This window comes from Tupaia chinensis, unplaced genomic scaffold (assembly GCF_000334495.1).
Source record: "Tupaia chinensis unplaced genomic scaffold, TupChi_1.0 Scaffold000634_1, whole genome shotgun sequence".
In the NCBI taxonomy this organism is placed as follows: Eukaryota; Metazoa; Chordata; class Mammalia; order Scandentia; family Tupaiidae; genus Tupaia; species Tupaia belangeri.
The window spans coordinates 5,682,279-5,707,281 of NW_006160154.1; the positions used below are offsets into that span (position 1 = coordinate 5,682,279).

The 25,003-nt window shown below is 37.5% G+C and overlaps 1 protein-coding gene across 1 annotated transcript in view; it reads right to left on the reverse strand.

Moving 5' to 3' along the window:
* The window catches only part of LOC102498413 (phospholipid-transporting ATPase IB-like), a 211,413-nt gene that overhangs the window by 169,597 nt on the left and 16,813 nt on the right, over positions 1-25,003 (reverse strand). Inside the window, 7 exon segments of the mRNA XM_014592016.2 lie at positions 906-1,033; positions 5,805-5,874; positions 9,732-9,805; positions 11,816-11,856; positions 14,819-14,864; positions 16,417-16,515; positions 20,107-20,206. Coding sequence (XP_014447502.1) covers positions 906-1,033; positions 5,805-5,874; positions 9,732-9,805; positions 11,816-11,856; positions 14,819-14,864; positions 16,417-16,515; positions 20,107-20,206 — 558 coding nt within the window.

The window sequence follows — 25,003 nt, forward strand, 5'->3', positions numbered from 1 at the left end:
TTGCCTAGAACCGCCACATGTCCTGTGTATATTTTGCTCTTATTGTATCACCCGACAAGACATTCTGTGAGTCATTTCAAGTCTGGCAGTGAAGACAGCTGTATCCACACAGCTGACCTTCTGTGGCGAGCCTTGAACTCTCTGCGTGAGAAACAGGCCGGGCATGTGTGTGCGCCTGCCCAAAATCCCCAAAGAAGGGCAAAATGGAGGAGGAGGAATAGAGGCATAACCACTTCCTGTGGGGGGCGCTTTCTCACTTTCCTTTTCTTTTTCTCTCTTTCTCATTCTGATGAACAGACACACCCTCTGGCAAATTAAAAAAAAAAAGTTTGTCTTTGATTCAGAAATCTCAGGTTTCCTATAAGAATAAGTGAATGAACAAATGATGATGTGTATATACAGAGATATAAGGCCTTAAACAATATGTTAGTATATTTTTAGAGATATACCTGTGGGACAAAACTATAAAAAACTGTAAATGCATTAAATCTTATTTTCAAGGATTTAGACTCTTAATATTTTATAAAAAGCATCTTTACTAGACATTTGAATATGTCTTATTGTCTAAAGTCAGCTCAGAAAATGTAAAAGTCAGCTCAGAAAATGTAAAAACTTTATGTAATTAAGATGCAAAATTATCAATTATAACATGCATGATTAAGTCACTATGCAGTATATTCTGGATGGGAAATAACATTTTGTATACTGTAATAATGCTTAGGGAATTAATGTAAATTAATTAATTAAAAAATGTTGCAGAAAAAAACTCATGGAAATACTGTGAAATAGGAAAACTACACATGAATTTCAAAAAGTTTTTGTACCAAAATAAATTCATACTTTAATTGTAAAATAAATAAATAAAGTTTAAAAAAATTTTAAAATAAAAAATAAAAAGATGATACCTTTTACCACTTAGGTACAAAGTTCCAGTAAAGGTATCAAAATGACGATTGGGTCCTTCACATTCTATTTTTCCAGACATATTTAACAATTGTCTTTCTGCTTGCATTTCAGCTGTTTCTGGTAAAGCCTATAAAATAAAAACAAAGGGGGAAAAGTGAAAATAAGTGTAATTGATTATAGCAAATTCCTTATCTCTAGAAGTTATAAAAGATGATGATAAAAATTAGTACCTAAAACTATATTGCACTTAGGTGGTAAAGTAATATACATAAAATTTTAACATAAGCTTTATTGAAAGACTTTACCAGAATTTTGCAAATAATTTTAACAAAAATGAAGGAGGTAGAGAAGTTTGTATCACTTCAAATGAATATATTTTTGAAAATATACTTACCATAACCAAACAGCATATAGTGTTTGGTACATTTATATATTGAGTTGGTGATATTGAACTATAGATCACACTTTGAGTAATAAAAATCAAAAAATGTTTCCAGGGACCAGTAGGTGGTGTAGTGGTGAAGGTGCTAGACTCTCACATGGTCAACTGTAGTTCAAGTCCTAGACCTAGTGGCAGGTGTGTGTACATGCATGCCCAAAATCCTGAGAGGAGAATGGAGGAGAGGGATTGTGGTATGGTCATCCCTCTGGGAGTAATTTCTGTATGTTTTGGGACTTATTTCTGTGATCTCTATTTTATCCCATTGGTCCACTGTCTTTTTTGTGCCAATACCATGCTGTTTTGATTATCACAGCTTTGTCATATAATTTGGGGTCAGGGAGTCAGATGCCATCCATTCCACTCTTCTTGCACAGGACTGTTTTGGCAATATGGGGTCTTTTATGATTCCAGACAAATTCGATGATTGTCTTTTCTAAATCTATGGAGAATATCTCTGGTAACTTGATTGGAATTTCATTAAATTTGTAGAATAATTTGGGTAGAATTGCCATTTTTATTATATTAATTCTTCCAATATAGGAACATGGAATGTCCTTCCACTTTTTTATGTCTTTTTCAATATCTTTTTAAAGATTTTTATAGTTTTCCTTTTAAAGGTCTTTGACTTCCTTGGTTAGGTTTATCCCTAGGTATCTTACACATTTTGTGGCTATAGTAAAAGGGATTCCATTCTTCAGTTCTACCTCTGTCAGCTTGTTGTTTATATCTAGAAATGCTATAGAGTTTTGGATGTTGATTTTGTATATTGCCACTTTACTGTATTCATTTATTACTTCGAGAAGTTTTTTCATGGATGCCTTTGGGTCTTCCATGTATACCAGCATGTCATCTGCAAATACATATATCTTCAACTCTTCTTTGCCTATGTGAATGCCTTTTGTATTATTCTCTTTTCTGATTGCATGGGCTGGGACTTCTAGTACTATATTGAAAAAGAGTGGAGAAAGTGGGCAACCTTGTCTTGTACCAGTTTTTACTGGAAAAGCGTTCAGCTTTTCCCCATTCAGTATAACGTCATGGCTGGAATGGGTGTCCTAATGGAGCAAGGAGGGGACAAGGGCTCCTCAAAGTGCTGAGTAACGCACCTGAGAGTTCAAAGGTGAATGGGGGAGGGGATAAACCACAGGTCTCTGCAGCACAACCTTCCAGCCATATCCAGTATTACATTACTTATACATAACTTCTCAGTCTATTTGTCATTTTACAAACTTGAATGAAGTATATGAGACTTGCTTCCTCTTATATCCTTTTACTCTCCCAAGAATAATGTATATCTTAAGTATTTTCTCTATATATATTTAGAACCACTTTCAGACAGTTTCGTAATTTTACCTTCAACCATCAAACATAACTTTGAAAACTCACAGGAAAGAAATTCTATCGTATTTAGATTTATTTTTGTTTACAATGTTTTTTTAAGTCTATCTTCCTTTCTTAAGTTCTTTTTTAAAACTGTTTCCTTTCTGTTTAGTTATTCTTTCAGGGTAAGTTTTTTATCTACAATTTTCTTCATTTCCCTTCATTTAAGAATGTTTAATTTTCTCCTTTGCTCTCGAAATACATTTTTTTATGGATATAATTCCAGACAGACAGATTTTCTCATTCGGCATTGAAAATGTCATGTCACTTTCTTCTGGCCTCCATGATTTTTAACGAACAAATCTGATACTGTTCAGATAGTCTTTTCCTTATAGGGAAAGTGTCATTTTTTTTCTAACCACTTTCAAGATTTTTTTTTCTTGGTTTTTAGAAATTTGACTATGAAGTGTTTTTACATGGATTTATTTGGTTTTATCTCTTCTGGTTCATTCAGTTTGTTGAATTTGTAGCTTATGAATTTTGGCAATTTGGAAAGTTTTCAGTCAGATTTTTCTGCCTCATTATCTTTCATTTTTCCTTCCAGGACTCTGTGACATAAGTTATTTGGTTATATTCCCAGAGATACCTGAGGTACTGTTCATTTTTTTTACATCTATTTCCTCCCTGCTATTCAAATTAGGTCATTTCTATTGCTTTATTTTTCAGTTCACTGATTGATTCATTCTTCTATCTCTTCCATTCTACTATAAAGCACATCCCTTGAGTTTTAAAAATTTCAGCCAGTGGGCCAGCAGGTGGTATGGTGGTTAAGGCACTGGACTCCCATGTGGCCAACCATAGTTCAAGTCCCAGACCTGGAGGCTTGCTTTCTTACTTTCCTTATCTCTCTCTCTCTCTGGCAAATTAAAATAATAATTAATTAATTAATTAATTAATTTTAAAATGTTTTTGAAAATTTCAGTCATTAAATATTTAATTTCTAAAATTTTCATTTGGCTCTTCCTTATATCTTTTTTTTTTTCCTGAGCCTTTCTGTTTCTTAGCTAAGTATTATTATATTTTAACTTTTTCTAGCATGTTATTGCTTATTGAAGCATTTGTTTTGTATAATGAATGCCTTAAAATCTCTTTTAGATAATTCTAATATCTCTGTATTGGAGTTGACATCAGTGCATTTTTTAAAATTCAGTTGAAAATCTTCTTGGTTTTTGGTATAATGAATGACTTTTTTTCATTAAAACCTGAACATAGTAGGTATTGTGTAGTAAGATTCTGAATATTATTTAAACCTTTTGTCTTATTTAGATTCCTTTGACACTGCTCCAACAAGGGAAGGGTACATTGCCTCATTAATGCAAATGAAAAATAAAATTCAAGTTGCACACTTGGCCTCTGTTGACAGCCAAGGCAGGGATCCCTGTTACAGCTGGGCAACAGTATGCGTTCTCGCTCATCGATGATACCGCCCTAGCTGAAAGGAGTCAGAGAGCCTTGTTACTGTGTTCATATGGTCCCCACTGATGTTGTGAAAAGAGGAAAGGACTTCTTATCACTTGGCAGGAATAAAAGTCCTGGCTTCCTACTCGAACTGCTCTGACACAATCCTCAAGGTGAAAGGGTGCCTCACTACAGTATGGAAATTTAGGTTCCCTACCAGACTTTTGCTGGTACCAGTGGCAGTAGGGCCATATTTTCACAATGGTATTTGGCTGACATAGAGTGGGTATTGTCTAAAAGTTTCTGTCTTGTTAGTCTGCCCATGATCCTTTGGCTAGAGAAAGTAGGCTTTTGTTAGAGCACTTTAAAATTTACATCCATTGTAAAATTTACAACCCATTATGGGTTTCTGACTTCTTTGTTTTCAAGCCTAAGATATATCAGCCAAAAGAAAAGGAGAGAACTCACTGCATGTTATCTCACCAGTTCTGCCTTACACTCCCAATCTTTCAGAATATTATATATTTTTTTATATAATACCCCAAGTTGTTAGTTATATAATACCCCAAGTTGTTAGTTGTACTTAGCAGAAAAAATAAAGAAGAGTATATTTCCTTCATCTTCCCAGAAACAAAACTCTGTAATCTCATTTTTTTAATCTGGCAGGTATCAACAGATTATTACAATAATTAACATTGGGGATAATGGTGGAATTTGGAAGACAGAGAGGGTTAAATAGACTACATATATTTCTCTATTATTTAAAGTATTTTTACAAAGATGATATACTATTTTAACAAGTTCTATTTTTTTCCATTTTTTAATTAAATGAAGGTTTAAGAAAAAGATTCACAAACAAACATGAATAATCAAATTTTACATCAGGGGCTTCCTTACTAAGCTAACAAATAAAGAAGAAATGAGTCATTGTAAACTAAAGAACCAATTGGAAAAGTCATCTCCTTGCATTCATAATCACAAATTTCTCTGAAATCCAAATGGCGACTTTAAAAAGCAGTGGTAAATAAGATCACTTAAGTCTTATTTATACCTGTCTTTCAATCTTGAGATATTTAGCCATATCAGCAGTTGTATCACCAAGTAACAATAGACATAGCTTCAAAATAATAAGCATAAAGGTATGTTGTCCTTTATGACCTGATTTTATAAGCACATACTTTTTTTTAATAATAGTAACACATTTACTTAGTCCCCTTAGAATAAAATAAATTACCCTTTAAATATCCATTGAGGATAACTTACATCCACTTAGTAGTGGTAAAAGAATTTTCTTTATGAAAAAGCAACTGGTATCCCACAAAACATGATATTGTGAACTCAGACATAAAAGTAGGATAAGAAAAAAGATCTTCTTTGTTTTTGTTTTTGTTTTTGGTTTGTTTTGTTTTGAGAGGTTTTCGCTATAGGGCACGTGTGCTCGCCAGACAGACAGAGAGAGACATAAAGACAGAAAGCGAGAAATCACCCCCTGGGGGGATGGTCACGCTGTAATCCCTTCTCCTACATTCTCCTCCCGGGATCTTGGGCACGCACACACACGCGCCCGGCGTGAGTTCTAAGCCACCGGGTCCAGGACGCGAACCGCGGTCGACTACATGGGAATCCAGCAACATAGCCATTACGCTAACTGCTGGTTCCCAAGAAAAAAGATCTTTACCTGCCGTATCTTTAGATTTGTCTCTCCATCCAGATTAGATGTTGCAACATAACACATCGACTGAGGTTCACTAAGAAAAATAAAACAAGTAATATTGAGTTAATATGTCTCCACCAAATTATTTTCCTAATAATGATTAAGTATGAAATATGATTTATATCAGGAGCTGGCAGGTGGCATGGTGGTTAAGGGGTCTGGACTCACATGGCTGATTGTGGTTCAAGTCCTGGACTTGGTGGCTTGTTTTCTCACTACCCTCCTCCCCACCCACTCTATCTCTCTCTGGTCAAATTAAAAATAAATAAAGTTAAATAAAATAATTCTTTTTTAAAAATATGACCTACATCAGTAGCCATTCTTCAAAAACTGAAAAGACTGTAATTATTTTGTCAGGAAATATTAACAGTCTGATTCTACCAACCTAAAATTCAGTGGCAGAATGGCTCAGAAGAAGAGGCTCTACTTTTACAGTCCTGTGAGTATTCTTTAACTCCAAAAAAGAGAAGTTGTTTATGATAAATACGTGTTATATCATTCAGAACAGTCATATATGAAGTCGAATATAAAATTCTGTTATTTTCTAAAATGGGTCCATTGTAATTCCTAAAGACCGAAGCTCTTTGACCTTTAGAATGAGGGTACATGTTTTAGGATACGTGTGGAAAAAGCAGAGGCCCTGAAACAACAACTATACACAGGACTTCTCTGTTTCCATCTCTTCTCAATAGTTAGGGAATCAAAGCCCTAAATTAATAGAAATTCTGCCCAAAGGACAGGAAATCACTCAGTTGGAAAGACATTTGCATATTCAAGTTTGTTGCAACATTATTTACAATAACTAAGATATGGAATCAATCCTAAGTGCTCAATATCTGGAAACTAGATTAACAAAATGTGGCATGTATATACAATAGAATATTTCTCACCCATAAAAATCAACAATATTGAGTCATTTGACACAAAGTGGAGAAACCTAGAAGATTCAATGCTGAGTACAAGCCAGGATATGAAAGACAAATATCATATGTCTTTGCTTAACACATACTGAATATCCACCCCCTGTGGTAGAAACCAAAGGACTAGATGGCAAAGAAGTAGAGAGAGAAATGGTAGATACCAAAAGCTGCAATGGGACTGGGAGGAGGTTCAGGAGTGATTCACAAATGCAAGACTGCATGTAAACAAATGAAATGGCTTGTGGAATGGAGTACCACAGCAAAGTAAAAAAATGTCATTATCTGTTAAATATATACTTTAAAAATAGAATTATTATCAAATATACAAATGTAATGTAATTTTCAATGTTGAAGAAGATGAATATATCTATAGCTGTGATTCAATCATTACGCACTGTATGTATGCTAGGAAAACCACACTGTACCCCACAAAAAATATCCAAATATGTAAACTTTTTAAATGAGTTCAGAGATCAAGTCTATATGAAGCCTGAACAAATTTTCACAGAGACTGTGTTTTCTATGGCACTATGCCATGGGTAAGACAGGACATTTCTCTGTTATCTCCTTGAGGGTTTACTTTCCATTCTTCCTTACAGGAGCATGTAGTTCTGTTTTACATAATGATCACTCAAGGTTCTCCTGCAGGAGAATCCCCTAGGCTGTACCCCTTGTCCCTTGCACTTCCTATGCTCAATGAAATGGAAACTCAGGGTCTTCAGAGTTGTCAGAAACTCTCAGGGAAGAAGCTGTTATTGGCATGGGATTATCTTCTGGCTTCCTAGGATTTCTGTTGGCCTTCTGATTTTCTTACTTTTATGCCAACTCAACTAGCATGTGGGATTCTGTGTGTGCACTAGCACATTGTTTTAATGGGAACTGAGAGAACCACTTGGAAAATAAAATCTACAAAACTGTCAGGAAAAAAAAAGTCCAAGAGTAAAGTTTTTGTCTGCCAGTCTGCTATTCCTCCCTTCCCCCAAAACAAAGATTAGTTCACGTGCAGGCAGTACTTTACTGGGAGCAAGGAAAATGCAAAGAAAGCCAAAATTAAAATAATGTAGATGTCATAAAAACAAAATCTCCTATAGTACATCCATAGCCTTCTGGATCAACCTCATATTCCCAGCCAAGTTCAAGAGGGAAATAAATGTTATCTATACTGAAGTTCCTTTGTTAATTGTGTTAATGTGTTCATGGCAAAAGAACAAGTATAACTGGCAACAATAAGAGCTTGTGTATGAGAACCAGCAGTTAGCGTAATGGCTATGTTGCTGGACTCCTATGTAGTTGACCACGGTTCGCGTCCCGGACCCGGTGGCTTAAAACTCACGCTGGGTGCATGTGCGTACATGCCCAAGATACCAGGAGGAGAATGGAGGAGAAGGGATTGAGGCATGACCATCACCCCTGGGGGGTGATTTCTCGCTTTCTATCTCTCTGTCTGTCTGGTGAGTGCACACGCCCTATAGTGAAAAATCTCTCCAAAAAAAAAGAGCTTGTGTATCTATTTAGCTATTACAGCTTTTCCAGAAGCTTGGAGAATGGCTCCAGAATTAAAGAATCTCTTTTCCCAAGAAAGTTCATCATTCTCCAAAGCAATGCATGTCTAGCAGGCTGAAAACATTTTTTAATTCCTTTGAGATGATCATGGCTTGATCTAGGGATGCAGCTTGGCAAACATGTCAAATGCAGCTGGGTTCATGACTGTGGTTACTTTTACTCACCGATACCCCAGACTACTATATGCTTCTCACAGCAAATGGATTGCTGAGCTCCCCAGAGGGCCCAGCATAGACACAAAAGTAAAAGTGACAAAATATGACCTCATGAGAAGGAAATACCACTAATAGGTATCTCTGTATAAGTCTCCTCCAAAACAGCTAGTCTAGAAAGCAGTACGATTCCATTAAAAGAATGGAGGCTTTCTTTTGAAATTTGGGCCTAACAAAAGCCCACTTAAAGATATCAAATAGGCCAGCTATGGTAGTATAACAGTAACACAATGTCCATGATGCTGAGGCCATGTGAGAAAAACCCCACGTTGTGTCCCAAGGTCTCTCTGTGCATGCCAGGAGTGTACATCCATGATCCCAGCTGGCTGAGACTTGGAGTAGGGGCGTGGAAATAGGGATCCTGTCTCCCTCTCTCATGGAAGAAATAAATAAATAAACTTAAAAAAAAAGAAAATACTGAGTAAATCACTTTAACCTCAGTGTGTGTCAGTATGCTCACAGAATGGAAACACTTCAGATTTTCCAAGACATAAAGTGAGATAATAAGCGTACATTTTTATGTTTAGGTGAATGTCTATAGAAATTATGGAATGGATGAAAGTAATCTAAAAATTAAGATAGGAGAAAGTATATCCAAAGATATTGAGGCAGAGATAATAAAGAAATAGAACTGAGGTTAAAAAAAAATTTTAATAAAAATTAAAAAAAAAAAACCTCTGACCTACAAGACAAATCTAGCTCACTCCTTTTTATAAAGTTGTGTTGAATACAGCCAGACCCATTTATTTACACATCATCTACAGCTGCTTCTGTAAAGTAAAACTTCATAGCCATTCATCTACAATAAGGCGAAAAGAGTAAGGGGGAAGAGGGTGGAGCAGCTTTTGCCTTTGATTTTGTTAAAATTTCTTTCTTTTTAAAAAAAATTTTAGAGATATATTTTGGCTATAGGGCACATGTGCTTGCCAGAGAGACTGAGAAAGACAGAAAGATAGAAAGCAAGAAATCACCCCCCAGGGGGTTTGGCCATGCTGCAATCCCTTCTCCTCCATTCTCCCGGGATCTTGGGCACTCATGTACGAGCACCTGCCATGAGGTTGAAGCCACTGGATCTGGGACTCAAAAGGTGATCGACTGCGTGGGAGTCCAGCGATGTAACCGTTACGTCATCTGGTCCCAATTTTCTTAAAATTTCAACTCAGAATAAAAGTTCCTCAAATGCTAAGATAACAAACCTGGAAGAGATCAGGACCATGTCTGCAGGTAGTAACTCTCCATTAAAAGCCTTCACAATGTCACCCACGGTTACCTTTTAAAGCAAAATGGAGAAGATGAAAGCATGAATTTTGGAAGCACAAATAGAGTAAAAATATGTCAAATATTCTCGGGAGAAAGGACAGTGTGAAAATCATTTAGCCATCCTAATAAATTTTAACTACATTAGAATAATTGTGTTCCCTGATGGATCCATTCCTCTAGGTGGTATGGTTGTTCTTAACCAGGGGCAATTGTTCCCTCCTGTTGCACCTGCGGACATTTGGTAATGCCTAGAGGCACATCTGTGGGTGATGAGGGAGATGAGGCTATCGCTCTCCACTGAGTAGAGGCCAATGATGCTGCTAAAACAGCATTTCACAAATCACAGGACAGCCCCTTACAAGGAATGATCTGGTGCGGAATGTAAATATTGCCACAGTTGACAAATATTGCTCTAGCCTGAAATGTTTCAAACATTCTAAAAAGAGGTACAAAAGGGGAAAGATCCCAGACAGATCTATTTGTAGGGCTATTTTTGCAATAACGTGATGTTTATTCATGCACTTATCACACTGTAATTGTTTGCTTCACAGTGTTTTCCTCCGCTGCTTTGTAAGAGCAGAGAAAATGCCCATGTTGTTTCCACATGAATTCCCAGAGCTTAGCAGTTTCTGCCCTACGATAAGCACAGAATGTATGATATTAATGGCTGAAGTTATGTATGGATTCTAATTTGTAAATAAGACAGAGAGAAAGATGCAAACACAGCAAAGACATCCACAAAAAATGATAAGCTCTGGATGTTTTCTTCTTGTGTACTTTGTTTTGTGAGGTTCTTTCTTCCTCCAAAGGGTGGGTCAAACAAAGAAAAGGAAAGTGAGAAAGTACACACCCTCACTCCCATGGGGATGGTCAATGGTCACGCCACTATTCCTTCTCCATTTCTCCCTTTTGGGATTTTGGGCACTCAGGCCCGTATGCCGACATGTTTCTCAAGCCACAAGGTCAGCCATGTGGGAGCGTTACCTTACCCACATGCCAGGAGCTGGTCTTAAACCTCTGTTCTTATAAATGACCAAGATCCAGACTGTGGAGAAGCAGACTGTCACCAGACCCTGCCAGCACCTTGATCTCAGGCTTCCCAGCCTAAAGAACTGGATAAACAAATTTCTGTTGTCTATATTACCTAGTCTAAGATATTTGTTATAGCAGCCCAAATGGATAAAAATGTATTTCAAAGGCAAATATTTATGACAACATTCTCTGAGATATTCACCACATAAAGGCTGACTTATACCCGGAGCAATAGTTTATGAAGCACTGTCATTAAGTAGTCTATCCAGTGACACAGAGAAGACACCAAAGTACACTAGAAAGTATGTAGATTTCCAGCCAGCAAGATGAATTCAAATCTCATTTTCACCACTTACTAGCTATGGGACTGTAAGCAGAATACTTATGCTCTTTGATCCTCCAGTTCCTCATCCACAAAAGGGGATAATATTACAGTTCCTGAAGACATGTTTCACAGATAAAAATCTATAACTTTTTTTAATAATTATTTTATTTAACTATTTATTTATTTATTTAAATTTGACCAGAGAGGGACAGAGTGAGAGTGAGAATGAAAGTGAAAGAGAGAGAAAACAGCCACCAGGTCCAGGGCTTGAACCACGGTTGGCCACAAGGGAGTCTAGCACCCTAACCACCATGCCACCTACTGGCCCTGAAAATTTGTCATTTTAAATGCAAGGTAGGTGCTTCTTACAAAGTTAAAAGTTAAAATACATTTTGGGACCAGCAGTTAGTATAATGGCTATGTTGCTGAACTCCCATGTAGCCGACTGTGGTTCAAGTCCCGGACCTGGTAGCTTAAACTCACGCCGGGCACATGTGCGTGTGTGCCTAAGATCCCGAGAGGAGAAGGGAGGAGAAGGGATTGTGGCATGGCCATTCCCCCTGGGGGGTGATTTCTCACTTTCTGTCTCTCTGTCTCTCTGGCGAGCACACACGCCCTATAGCAAAAACCTCTCAAAAAAAATAAAATAAAATACATTTTTACCTCTTTCCACATAGTTGTGTGCCATGAATCTTGTCTTAACACTGAAAAGGAAATAGCTATATATTAACTGTAATTATTACATTAAGAAAGGTCCTAAATAATAAAAAATACTTTTTCCTAAAAACTAAATGGATTTCTTTATAAAGTGCTATCTATGTTAATTTAATCTTCATGTATATACATTATAAGATTATGTAAATTCAATTCATATACATTCTAAAATGGAGCAGTATATATAATAAACTGTAGCAACGTAACATAATATAGTAAAATCTAGATAGAGAAATACAGGGACCAGCAGTTAGCATAATGGCTATGATGCTGAACTCCCATGTAGCTGACCTTGGTTTGAGTCCCGGACCCGGTAGCTTAAACTCACGCTGGGCCCGTGTGCGTGCAAGCCCAAGATCCCAAGAGAAGAATGGAGGAGAAGGGATTGCAGCGTGGCCATTTCCCCTGGGGGGTGATTTCTCTCTCTCTTTCTGGCGAGCACATGTGCACTATAGCAAAAAACAAACAAACAAAAAAAACAAACAAACAAAATAATCTCTTCAAAATAAAGAGAAATAGAGACCAAATTAAATCACTTCCAGTCCTAAAGAAAAATAGCTTGCTATTACATGCTAAAATATTGATTGAGGGACCAACAGAGGGAGTAATGGTTACATCTCTAGTCTCATGTATTCGACCACATTTCAAGTTCCAGACCCGGCAACTTGAAATTCACACCAGGAGACCAGCAGTTAGTGTAATGGCTATCTCGCTGGACTCCCACGTAGTTGATCGTGGTTCGCGTCCCGGATCCGGTGGCTTAAAACTCATGCCAGGCACGTGTGCGTGCATGCCCAAGATCCTGAGAGGAGAATGGAGGAGAAGGGATTGCAGCATGGCCATCCCCCTGGGGGGGGTGATTTCTTGCTTTCTGTCTCTCTGTCTCTCTGTCTCTGTCTGTCTGGCGAGCACACGTGCCCTATAGCAAAAACCTCTCAAAAAAAATAAAAAAACAAGAACGAAAATTCATGCCAGGAACGTGTGCAAGCGTGCATAACTCTCAAGAGGAGAATGGAGGAGAAGAAATTGCAGCATGGACATTACCCCTGGGGGAGGTGATTTCTTGCTTTCAATATCTCTGTCTCTCTGTTTCTCTGGAACACACATGAACTCTATAGAAAAAAGTCTCTCTCTAAAAACAAAAAAGAAAACTAGTTGATAGCCTAAGACACAATAGAGGTTCAGTATTCCTTATATCATGGTTGAATCCAGAGCATTTTACATTTCAGATTTTTTTTGGATTTTGGAATAGTTGTGCATACATAATGAGATACAGTAAGGATGGGACGGGACCCAAGTTTAAACAGAAATTTCATGTATGTTTTTTATACACCTGTACATATAGAATGAAGGTAATTTGATACAATATTTTTGTACTGCAGTGTTTTGACTGTGAACTACCACATGAGGTCAAGTGTGAAATTTTCACATTTTTAAAAGATTTTTTTTTTTTTTGGAGAGGTTTTTCGTTATAGGGCGCGTGCACTCGCCAGACAGACAGAGAGAGGCAGAGACAGAAAGCGAGAAATTACCCCCCCAGGGGGGATGGTCATGCCGCAATCCTTTCTCCTCCATTCTCCTCTCGGGATCTTGGGCACACACACGCACCCAGCGAGAGTTTTAAGCCACCGGGTATGGGACTCGAACCGCGGTCGACTACATGGGAGTCCAGCGACATAGCCATTACACTAACTGCTGGTTCCCACATTTTTAAAAGATTTTTGCCACAGGGCACATGCACTCCCTGAAAAGAGACAGAGAGAGACAGACAAAGGGAAAGTGAGAAATCACTCCATGGTGGGGTGGCCATACCACAATCCCTTCTCCCGCATTTTTCCTTCAGGATTTCTGACACATGCACACACATCCAGTGTGATTCTCAAGCTGCTGGGTCAGGCACTCAAACCATGGATGGCCATGTGGTAGTCCAGAGCCTTAACCACCATGCCACCTGTTGGCCCCAGAATTTTCCACTTTTGTAGTTTCTGATGTTTTGGGTCTTGGAGCATTTGGATTTTAGATTGTTGGATTAGGGACGTTTCACCAGCATACGTTTATAATTAATTACAAAGCACATAACAAAATTAGGAGTAGGGGCATTTGAGCTGTGAGCAATCCCTTTCAGGGGCTAAGACAACCAGAGTTTCTGCTCAGACTTCACATCCAGATCCAAGATCCACCAAACTGGTAGGAAAGATAAAACTCAGGCCCTTTGAGAAGTCATCTTCTATGAGTGGTCTCTTTAATACTGGAAATAGAGTCATTAACGTCTTCAAATCTAATCAGTCTACAGAGTCAATTCCAGAAACCCAAAAACCAATTCAGAAAACTCATCTTCAAAAGTCCATTCCTCTAGAACCACTCTTGGTACTATATATAGTCATATATCTTAACATATTTATATATCTTTATATAGAGAGATATAAATGTGTGTATTTATGTATCTTTATATATATAGATATATGTGTGTATTTATATATCTTTATATATGTAGATATGTGTGTGTGTGTGTATTTGGGGGTGTGTGTGTGTATAGAGTTTTCATATAAGGAATTGGCTCATATGATTAGAGGCTGGCAAGTCCCTAGATCTGCAGGGTGAGTCAGCAAGCTAGAGACCCACAAAAGCCAATGTTGTTATTCCGACCCAAAAGCCAATGGGCTTGAGACACAGGAAGAGCTAATGTTTCAGTTCTAGTACAAAAGTAGGAAAAAGCTGATGTCCTAGTTTCAAAGCCACCTCTCTTATTCAAATAATAGTCAGCTTTCTTTGTTCAGTTGACTGGATAAACTCACCCATATAATGGAGGGTAATCTTTATTCAATCTACTTATTTAATGTAAATCTTTTCCAAAAACAGTTTTACAGAAATACCCAGAATAATGTTTAACCAACTATCTGAACATCATGTACCACAGCCAAGTGGACACATAAAATTAACTGCCATACTTACCTATTGTTTTCTTTGTATTAACTAATCTGTCTGCCATATGCCGTTTCTGTTATTGGGGGGAAACATTAATTACATCAAAAATGCAGAATAATAATTCTTAACACCAGACCCAGTAGGTTTAAGAAAGAATAGAGGTAATAGCTAACCTAATTATAAAGTCTTCTCTGTATAACTGACTTTAGTCTTGTCCTCACATGACTCTAAATTGAGAAGTGACCTAGGGGAGTAAGTATGGCAATGTGGGTAAGTGTGTGGATTCTGGAAAGAGCTTGTCTTGGTTGAAATCCCAGCTGTGTCCCTTACTTGCCTTGCCAGTTACTAACCTGTTTTGTGCCTCAATTTAAATCAGTATAAATACAGATCCACATACATAAATATATATTATACAGTGTATCCAGTACTATTTGAAATGTTAGCATATCGTATGTTACTTATAATGACAACATTTGGTTAACACATAATTAAAAGTTGGAGACCAGCTGGTGGTACGGTGCTTAAGGCAGCTGGATCCCACACTGCTGACTGCACAGTTAGAATCCTAGACCTGGCAACTTGAAAAACACATCAGGTAGGAGAAATGTAAAAAGGATTGTAGTGTGGCCATTCCCCATGAGAGGGGTGCTTTCTCACTCTCCTTTCTCTCTCTATCTTTATCCACGTACTATATGGCAAATTTTTTTTTTTTTGGAGAGATTTTCACTATAGGGCGCCTGCGCTCGCCAGACAGACAGAGAGAGACATAGAGACAGAAAGCGAGAAATCACCCCCCAGGGGAGATGGTCACACCGCAATCCCTTCTCCTCCATTCTCCTCTCAGGATCTTGGGCATGCACGCACACGCACCCGGCGTGAGTTTTAAGCCACCGGGTCCGGGACGCGAACCGCGGTCGACTACGTGGGAGTCCAGCGACATAGCCATTACGCTAACTGCTGGTTTGCTATATGGCAAATTTTTTAACTAAAAAAAAAATTAAAGTTTTGGATTTCTTCCTAACTTCACCTAAAGCTTCTGATTAAATCTGAAGAATTATTTCATATTATAAACTAACCAAAATGGCAATGACTGAATAGAGTTTACTGATTCCATATCTTTACAGGATGGCAGGAATCAGGCAGAAGCATATAAATAACAATAGCAAGCAATTTTGAAAAATGGGCATTAGGATTGTCAGTGCACGGGAAGGAGTCTACCAGAGTGAACATAGATGTTGCTGGTAGGGTCAGAGTAGGCAGAAAACAATATTAAGTATCTCTTTGTTCTTGTGACAAGGCTAAAGAAGATATGAAGACAACACAATTTGTATGGATGGCCTTCTTGACCATTTAAGATATTCACCAAAGGTTGGGTTGTATCTCCTGAAGATACTATCAGTTCTTACTGCAGCTATTAAGTCCTGTTAGTCTCCCAAATATATAATCCGAAGACCGTATAATTTAAAATTTGAAACCTAAGAACTTTAATTCTCTTTTCATATTAACTACATACTTGAAAAAATTATACCAATTCCAACCAACTGCCTTGTAAAAAAGATCAATAAATACCTTTATGTTCAAGGCAGTAGTTTTGAGCGCATTTCACTATGTAACAATAAACTTACATAATCTTCTATAATCTCTTTGATGCCTGAAATTATAAGAATAGTCGTCAAAGGCAAGAGAGTTGTGTATTTTCCTGTTGGAGACACATCTGGAATTTGCTGCAAGACAATCAGAATTAACGCTATTAGTCGTATGATAAATCTTTGATATCTATATATATTTTTACACTCCAAGTCACACTACTAAGGACCTGGCCCAGGGCATAGAGACAATAGACACATTAAATAAAAAGGGAAAGGAAACTCTTAGCATATCAAAACCATCCCTGAGTGTGACACTTAATATGGAAAAGAAGCCAGTGCAGATGCTTAATAACACCCCAGTTCTTATGACATCTTCTTCATGTGATACTTTGATTGTATTTTGAAAGGAATAGTTCACAATGTAAATGTTAACTTAAAATACTTACACATCTGGAATTTGCTGCAAGACAATCAGAATTAACGCTATTAGTCGTATGATAAATCTTTGATATCTATATATATTTTTACACTCCAAGTCACACTACTAAGGACCTGGCCCAGGGCATAGAGACAATAGACACATTAAATAAAAAGGGAAAGGAAACTCTTAGCATATCAAAACCATCCCTGAGTGTGACACTTAATATGGAAAAGAAGCCAGTGCAGATGCTTAATAACACCCCAGTTCTTATGACATCTTCTTCATGTGATACTTTGATTGTATTTTGAAAGGAATAGTTCACAATGTAAATGTTAACTTAAAATACTTTTTTTTTTTTTTTTTTACTTTTTACTGTAGGGCATGTATGCTTACTGGGAGTCAGGGGGAAGCACCTCCTCCCCGAGGAGGTATGGCCATGCCACAATCCCCTCTCCTTCTTTCTCCTCTGGGGATTTTGCACACACATGCACATGTGCACAGCATGATTTTCAAACCACCATGTCCAGAACTCAAAGCAGGCAGTCGGCCATATGGGATCCAGCAACCTCCACTCCACCGGTTGGCCCACTAATATCTTTTTTCTTTTTAAGTCAAATCTAGATCATCAGCTACTTAACTGAATCTTATTCCTTTTTGAGGCAAAGGAGAAAAATTTTGGAAGGTCTCAGAAAAATAATCTTTGTACAAATGAATTATTGAGTCCTCTAGTGCTACCTGCCACTGTTGAAAATATGAGAAATAAAGCAACCAAATTTGAGGCGTTGGTTTTCTGATGGATCCTACATAGATGTGACCCATTACCTTTCAAGATGTAGATAAGTTCTTAATCTTGTATTTCCAAAGCTGGGCCAACCTGAACACACTAAGTGTGGTAGTGCCTCTGTAATACTAACTAACTGGGAAGCTGCGGGGAAGGGGGATCACAACCACAGCAAAACTCTGTAAAAAAAAAATACATATCTCTGTCTGTTTCCACTCCTAATCTCTCTCTCTCTCTCTCTCTCTCTCTCTCCTTTCTCATTAAGGAAAGGAAGAAAGAAAAAGAAAGAAGAAAAGGAAGGAACGGAGGAAGGGAGGGAGGGAGGAAGGAGGAAGGGAGGGAAAAGAAGAAAGAAGAAAAGAAAGGAAGGAAGAGAGAAAGGCAGGAAGGAAGTTGACTGAGTAATAGAAGAAAAGGGGAAATTTTAGAATGCTTAAGCTATCAATAGACTCACCTTTGAAACATATCTTGTGTCTCTCCCTCTTTGTAGTGCATCTCCAAGCTACCCTCTTTGTCCCCAGACCCCTCTTTCTGTTCCTCATTTAAATCTCACCAGAGCTGTCCACTTCACTGTACAGCTCATGACAGCCACTGCCGTCTCACCATCTCTAGGAAGAAGTCTAAGCTTAGAAGCATAACCCACCAACTTCTTTATAACCCAGCCTCAGCTAAAGTCTTTCATGTCTTTTCTACTCTATGCTCCCCAAACTGAATTTTTACTGCTTCTAGAGCATTTCACATACTAGAGAAAATTTAGACTTTAAATTTGTATTTCATTTATTTTTTGTTTTTGTTTTTGTTTTTGTGTCTGTTTGTTTTGGGAGACTTTTTGTTTTTGCTATAGGGTGCGTGCACTTGCTAGAAAGACAGAGAGAGACAGAGAGACAGTAAGTGAGAAATCACCCCCCCCTAGGGGGTATGTCCACGCCACAATCCCTTCTCCTCCATTCTCCTCTTGGGATCTTGGGCATACATGCACACACACCCAGCGTGAGTTTAAGCCACCAGGTCCAAGATTTGAACCGCAGTCGACTACATGGGAGTCCAGCAACATAGCCATTATGCCAACTGCTGATCCCTGTATTTCATTTATTTTTAAATAGTTAACACATTTACATATTTCACAATTCAGAATACAAAAAAGGATTCACAATGAAAATCTAACTTTCTCTCCGTCCCTTTGGGTCCTTATTCTCCAGAAAGCCATTGCATGTCTCCAGTTCCATATATGTCCCCTGTGTCCAAAGACCTTCTCTCCTTGGCCTGTAGGTTTACTCTTCTTAAGCTCCTCCTTGATGTCTCCTCTTTTCAATAGTTCTTACTGGACCATTCACCCTCCAGCAGGTTGTGTCTCTCTAGCACTTTATAAACATGTCTTAAAGTACTTGTATATTAACTCTCCAAGGGCAGGAACCATGTCTGATAATTAATCCTGGAACTTCTGTGCATGGATTTTTGACATATGTTCTGTGGCCTCTATAAATATTTACTGAATCCAATTCTTCTGTTTGAAGTCAATTTAACAAATTTATTGAATTCTTATGCAAAAGTTTAGCAGTTTTTATTCTCAAGGAATTTACAGTTTGATAGGAGAAATAAAACCAATTAAAATAGATAGAACAGATTTTTGTTATAGACATTTGAAGACAGGAGAAACCAGAATAGACTATGGCATTTGGTGAAGTTTGGAGATGGATAATTTTGAGCTGGGCTTTTAAAAGAATGGGTAGGACATAGCCAGATGAATAAACTGAACAGTTTAGGCACAAGTATACGTCAACCTCTGGAGATGATAAGAAATTGGGGAACACTGAGAAAATTTACTTGAGTTTGGATTTTCATGCTGGAAATAAAAATTGAAAAAACAGTAATAAACCAGATTGTGGAAATCTTGAATTTAACTGTTTTGAAAGATCCTAATATAAAGTATTATTTGGGTTTTCTTTAAATTATTCCTTTCAAAATATAGTAATATTATCCTATTACAGAGGTGGCAAAAATGAGCAAAGTCCCTCAGCTCTATCATTAAAGATCTCAATCTGGATGACCTATGGGCCAGTTCACCCATTGTACATCTACTTGTTCTGCAGCCCCTTAATGGAGATTCAGTGTCTCACTGACTTAAATATTGCAAGAAGGAAATTCTTACAATACTTAAATTTGCTCTTTACATCAACCTCTTCTTTCAGATAAATAAACTTAAAACATATTTTTCCTTTATTCATGAGAGAGTACATGTACACCCACATGACAGTAAAAGAGAAAGAGAGTAGCATCCCAGTGGGGCCTGGTCATACCACAGTTCTTCTTCCTTCAGTTCTCCATAGCTGGAAGCATGCTCATATGCCTGGCCAGTTGCTTCCAGGGCTGGGCTTCAAACCCCAGTCAATCATGTGAGATCCAGCTTCTTCTGCACATTGCTCAACCATAGTGCTACAGGGCCAGCCCCTACCTGAGTTTTTTTAACAAGTGTTCTTTAAACTACTTTTGAATCTTACTCTAATCACATGCTCAAAAATATTACCTGCAATATAGTAATGAACAGGAAGAAAGCATTAGCAGCTTTACTAAACTGCAGATACAAGTAGCGAGGGAGAAATGACCACAGGCTGTACTTAGTTGTGCTGTAGGAGAAAAGAAAAATATCATTGTCAGTTGACTTTCTGAACTCTAAAAATACTAATAGAAAACACAAAAAGTTAGTTATAAATAAAAGGTGAATTAAAAAATAAAACATGGTTGGGACCAGCAGTTAGCGTAATGGCTCTGTCTCTGGACTCCCACGTAGTCGACTGCGGTTCAAGTCCAGGACCCAGTGGTTTGAAACTCACACTGGTCACGTATGCGTGCGTGCCCAAGATCCCGAGAGGAGAACAGAGTAGAGGGGATTGCGGCGTGGCCATCGCCCCTGGGGGGTGATATCTTGCTTTCAGTCTCTCTGTCTCTCTCTGGCTGGCTGGCGAGCGTACGCACCCTATAGCAAAAACCTCTCCAAAAAAATTAAAAATAAAATAAATAAATAAAACATGGGCCGAAGAGGTGGCATGGTGATGGAGGTACTGGACTCCCATATGGCGGACCATAGTTTGAGTCTGAGACCTGTGGGCTTGCTTTCTGACTTTCCTTCTCTCTGTGTCTGTCTCTCTCTGGTGAGTGTGTGTGCCCTGTAGTAAATTTTAAAAATAACAATAATAATGAAAAAATTAAATAATTTTTAAAAAAATCAATAACACATAGTTATAAAACACTGATCTTTTTCTTTTCATATTAAAAAAAAGTTTATTTCTCCCATGGGAGAGAAAGACAGAGACAGAGACAGAGAAAGATAGAAAGGCAACCCCAACATACATACATATATATTTTTTTTTTGGAGAGATTTTCGCTATAGGGCGTGTGTGCTTGCCAGACAGACAGAGAGAGACATTAGAGACAGAAAGCGAGAAATCACCCCCCAGGAGGGATGGTCACGCCGCAATCCCTTCTCCTCCATTCTCCTCTCGGGATCTTGGGCACGCATGCACACGCGCCCGGCGTGAGTTTTAAGCCACTGGGTCCGGGACGCAAACACATGGGAGTCCAGCGACATAGCCATTATGCTAACTGCTGGTCCCCTACACATATTATTTTTGTGTCTTCTCTTTTCTTGTTGTTTCAAAGTTCTCCTTTTTTACACACACATATGTGTATGTATATTTGTATGTTGGGGTTTGGGGAAAAGTAATAGAAGTGAATTGCACTAGCAGAATCATTTCAGTCATTCACAATTCTGGTGATTCACCATAACAAAATAGACAAATAAAGGTACACTAATATACATATAAAAATCTATTTACTACAGCACTATGGTATCTGTGAAAGGTGAGTTACTTATAAATGTCTACTAATAAAAAACTGGTTAAGAATAAAGGCCAGCGAGTGGCATAGGGTTAAGATGGCTGGTTCTCCTATGACCAACTACATGGTTTGAGTCCCAGACATGGCAGCTTGCAAAACATGCCAGGCATGTGTGCATGCATGCCCAATATCCTGAGAGAAAAATGGAGGAAAAGGTATTGTGACATAGCCATTCCTCCCGAGGGGTGTGACATAGCCATTCCTCCCAAGGGGTGATTTTTCGCTTCCCCTCTCTTCTCTTTGTCTGTCTTTCTCTGATGAGCATATATGCTATATAGCAAAACTTAAAATAAAAAAATAGATAATTCTTCAGTGGGCTATTATGTAGTCACCAAAAATAGTTATGTAGATTTAAGTTTACTGACATACAAGTAGGAGTTAAAACAATATTTGAAGTAGAATCCCATTATATGAAATTCTATACCTATATTTCTGTGCATGAATATGTGTGTGTATACATACACTGAATTTTCAACAAATACTTAAAGTTGATGTTTCTGTGTGGTAAAATTTCAAACAACCGGGGAACTAATAGTTGGCATAATGGTTATGTTGCTGGACTCCCATGTAGTCGACCGTGGTTCGAGTCCCAGACCCAGTGGCTTAAACTCATGCCAGGTGCGTGTGCATGCATGCCCAAGATCCTGAGAGGAGAATAGAGGAGAAGGGATTATAGCATGGCTATCCCCCCCAGGGGTAAATTCTCACTTTCTGTCTATCTCTCTCTGTCTTTCTGGCTAGCGCACACATCCTGTAGCAAAAACCTCTCCAAAAAAAAATTTTTTTCAAAGAATCATTATTTTTGTGTCTTCTCTTTTCTTGTTTCAAAGTTTCCTTTTTTTTAATTGTTCTAAAGTTCCAATAACTAAATTTCTGTTTTGATTCTTTTTCGAGCATCTCTAGTGTGCATAATTTATGATCATGGAATCCTGTATAACAAAACCAATAATATGAACAAAGCTTGTCATTTAAGTTTATTGTTAATATTTAATATTAACTTTCAAATATAAGTATTTCTTATATGTTAAAATTGGATCAGTCATAAGCATAAACATGCTATGATAATTAATGATGATAGAGGAGGCTATTAATTTTATATACAAAAGCAATAACTGAGAATTTCCAAATATGTAAATAAGAAAATAGTTTGATATTTAATAGAAACATTGTGAGTTTTTAGCTAGATAACTTCAGGGACATTATACTGCCTTTGAACCAATTTTTTTTTAATTTAAATTTATTTATTTACATTCACTCATTGTACTTCATTACAGCATACAAAATTAGATTTTCCATCCAGAGTATACTGTATATTGGCTCAATCAAGCACATCAACATACGTGTTATCATCAACAAATAATTTTCCATTTCTTGTTTCCTGTATGTTTTGCTTTTTTCCCCCATCCTTGATTCCCTATCTCTTACCCTCTGCCATCTCCCACTCTCTTCCCACACTGTCCCTGGTATCTATGTTTGCTTCCTATACTGTTTTTCCCCACATTTTATTGTATCACTAAAGATCTTAATTAACCTAAATATTTTCATAGCAACTCAATTTACATTCCTTCCCTAAGCATCATCACACATACAAAATGTGATTTCCCATCCAGAATATACTGCATAGTGACTTAATCATGCATATTATTATCAAAAGTTTTCCATTTCTAGTTTCTAGAATTTATTTTTACCCCTATTTCTGACCCTCTGTCCTTTCCCACCTTCTTCTCATACTATCTCTGGTGTCTACAATGGACTTCCATTCTTTTCCCACTCACATTGTATTGATCACACAATTTCTTAAATAATCTAACTACTTTCAATAGTAAGTTCACTTGGTACTATTAAGAAAACCAGTTTTGGGAACCAGCAGTTAGTGTAATGGCTATGTCGCTGGATTCCCACGTAGTTGACCGTGGTTCGCGTCCCGGACCCGGTGGCTTGGAACTCACGCTGGGCGCGTGTGCGTATGTGCCCAAGATCCCGAGAGGAGAATGGAGGAGAAGGGATTGCGGTGTGACCATCCCCCCTGGGGGATGATTTCTCGCTTTCTGTCTCTATATCTCTCTCTGTCTGTCTGGCGAGTGCATGCGCCCTATAGCGAAAACCTCTCCAAAAAAAACCCAGAAAACCAGTTTTAACTTACATCAAAGAAATACTAAGGAATTTTGCTTAATGAACCAAAATTTTAAATAGCAATACATCACAAAAATATAAATTACTGTAGATAATTTTATAAATTCCAGATTTAGAGAATTATTTGGTATATCACTATTCATAATATTATTCATATTAAAATGTACTAATTGTAATAAACTTTGAGTTATTTTTAGTTGTTAGTTATTAATTCATTTAGGTCAAGAGCCTTTCAAAAATATCCTGCTGGGGGAGTTCCTCAAATTTGATGAAAATGAATTAAAAGCAGAAATATCAAACTTCCCATCCCAAAACCACCAAATTTATGTAAAACAACACTTATGAAATCGAGGAAACCCAAACATAATAAAGAATTTAAAGAGTAAGTGGAAGGGGAACCAGCAGTTAGCGTAATGGCTATGTCGCTGGACTCCCACGTAGTCGACCGCGGTTCGTGTCCCGGACCCGGTGGCTTAAAACTCATGCCGGGCGCGTGTGCGTGCGTGCCCAAGATCCTGAGAGGAGAATGGAGGAGAAGGGATTGCAGCGTGACCATCCTCCCTGGGGGGTGATTTCTCGCTTTCTGTCTCTATGTCTCTCTCTGTCTGTCTGGCGAGCGCACACGCCCTACAGTGAAAATCTCTCCAAAAAAAAAAAAAAAAAGAGTAAGTGGAAGGAAAAAACATTAAAGGAAAGTACTTAAAACACATTGTTTTTACTAACCAGATTTCAACATACTTTCTAAGAATATTTAAAGAAATCAACTCTTTATATTTTTGGATTCATGGAGACTAAAACTTTAAACAAAATTCTATCAAAATGAATTCATGATCTAAAGTATCAACCGTATTCTTTTCTATTAATTGAACATTAAAGATTGTTGAGGGCTTTCCCAAGCAACAAATCTTAGAAAAAACTTTCCTTCTAGCAAAAAGTATTACATAAATCTTTTTTCCCCAAAATATACTGAGCTGTGCCCAAAACAGTAAGTGATAACATTAAATAAGTCAATTAATATAAGTATTTGTTTAGCATAAGAAATGTGTAATCCAATAAACACAGGATCAGTGTAGGGTTGGCTGCCTGTGAGACTGCTCATGCTGTAATGCCAAACTTTTTTAATTAGTTTGGCTACTTTTGGCTTTACTTCTAACTTTTATTATAGCATTATTTTAATTTTACAGGATTATAAAAAGTTTTTATTGTCATCTAACATTTTTATCTTTTTTTTGTCTTAACATTTGTCCATAATCAAACTGAACCCTATTTTCACACAGGGTGCTATGTAAGGACCTCATTTTATTCTGTAAGTTATATTGCGACAATTGGATAGTGTATTTATTTGTTAAAGCTACTGTAACAAAATACCACAGACTAGGTGGCTTAAACAACAG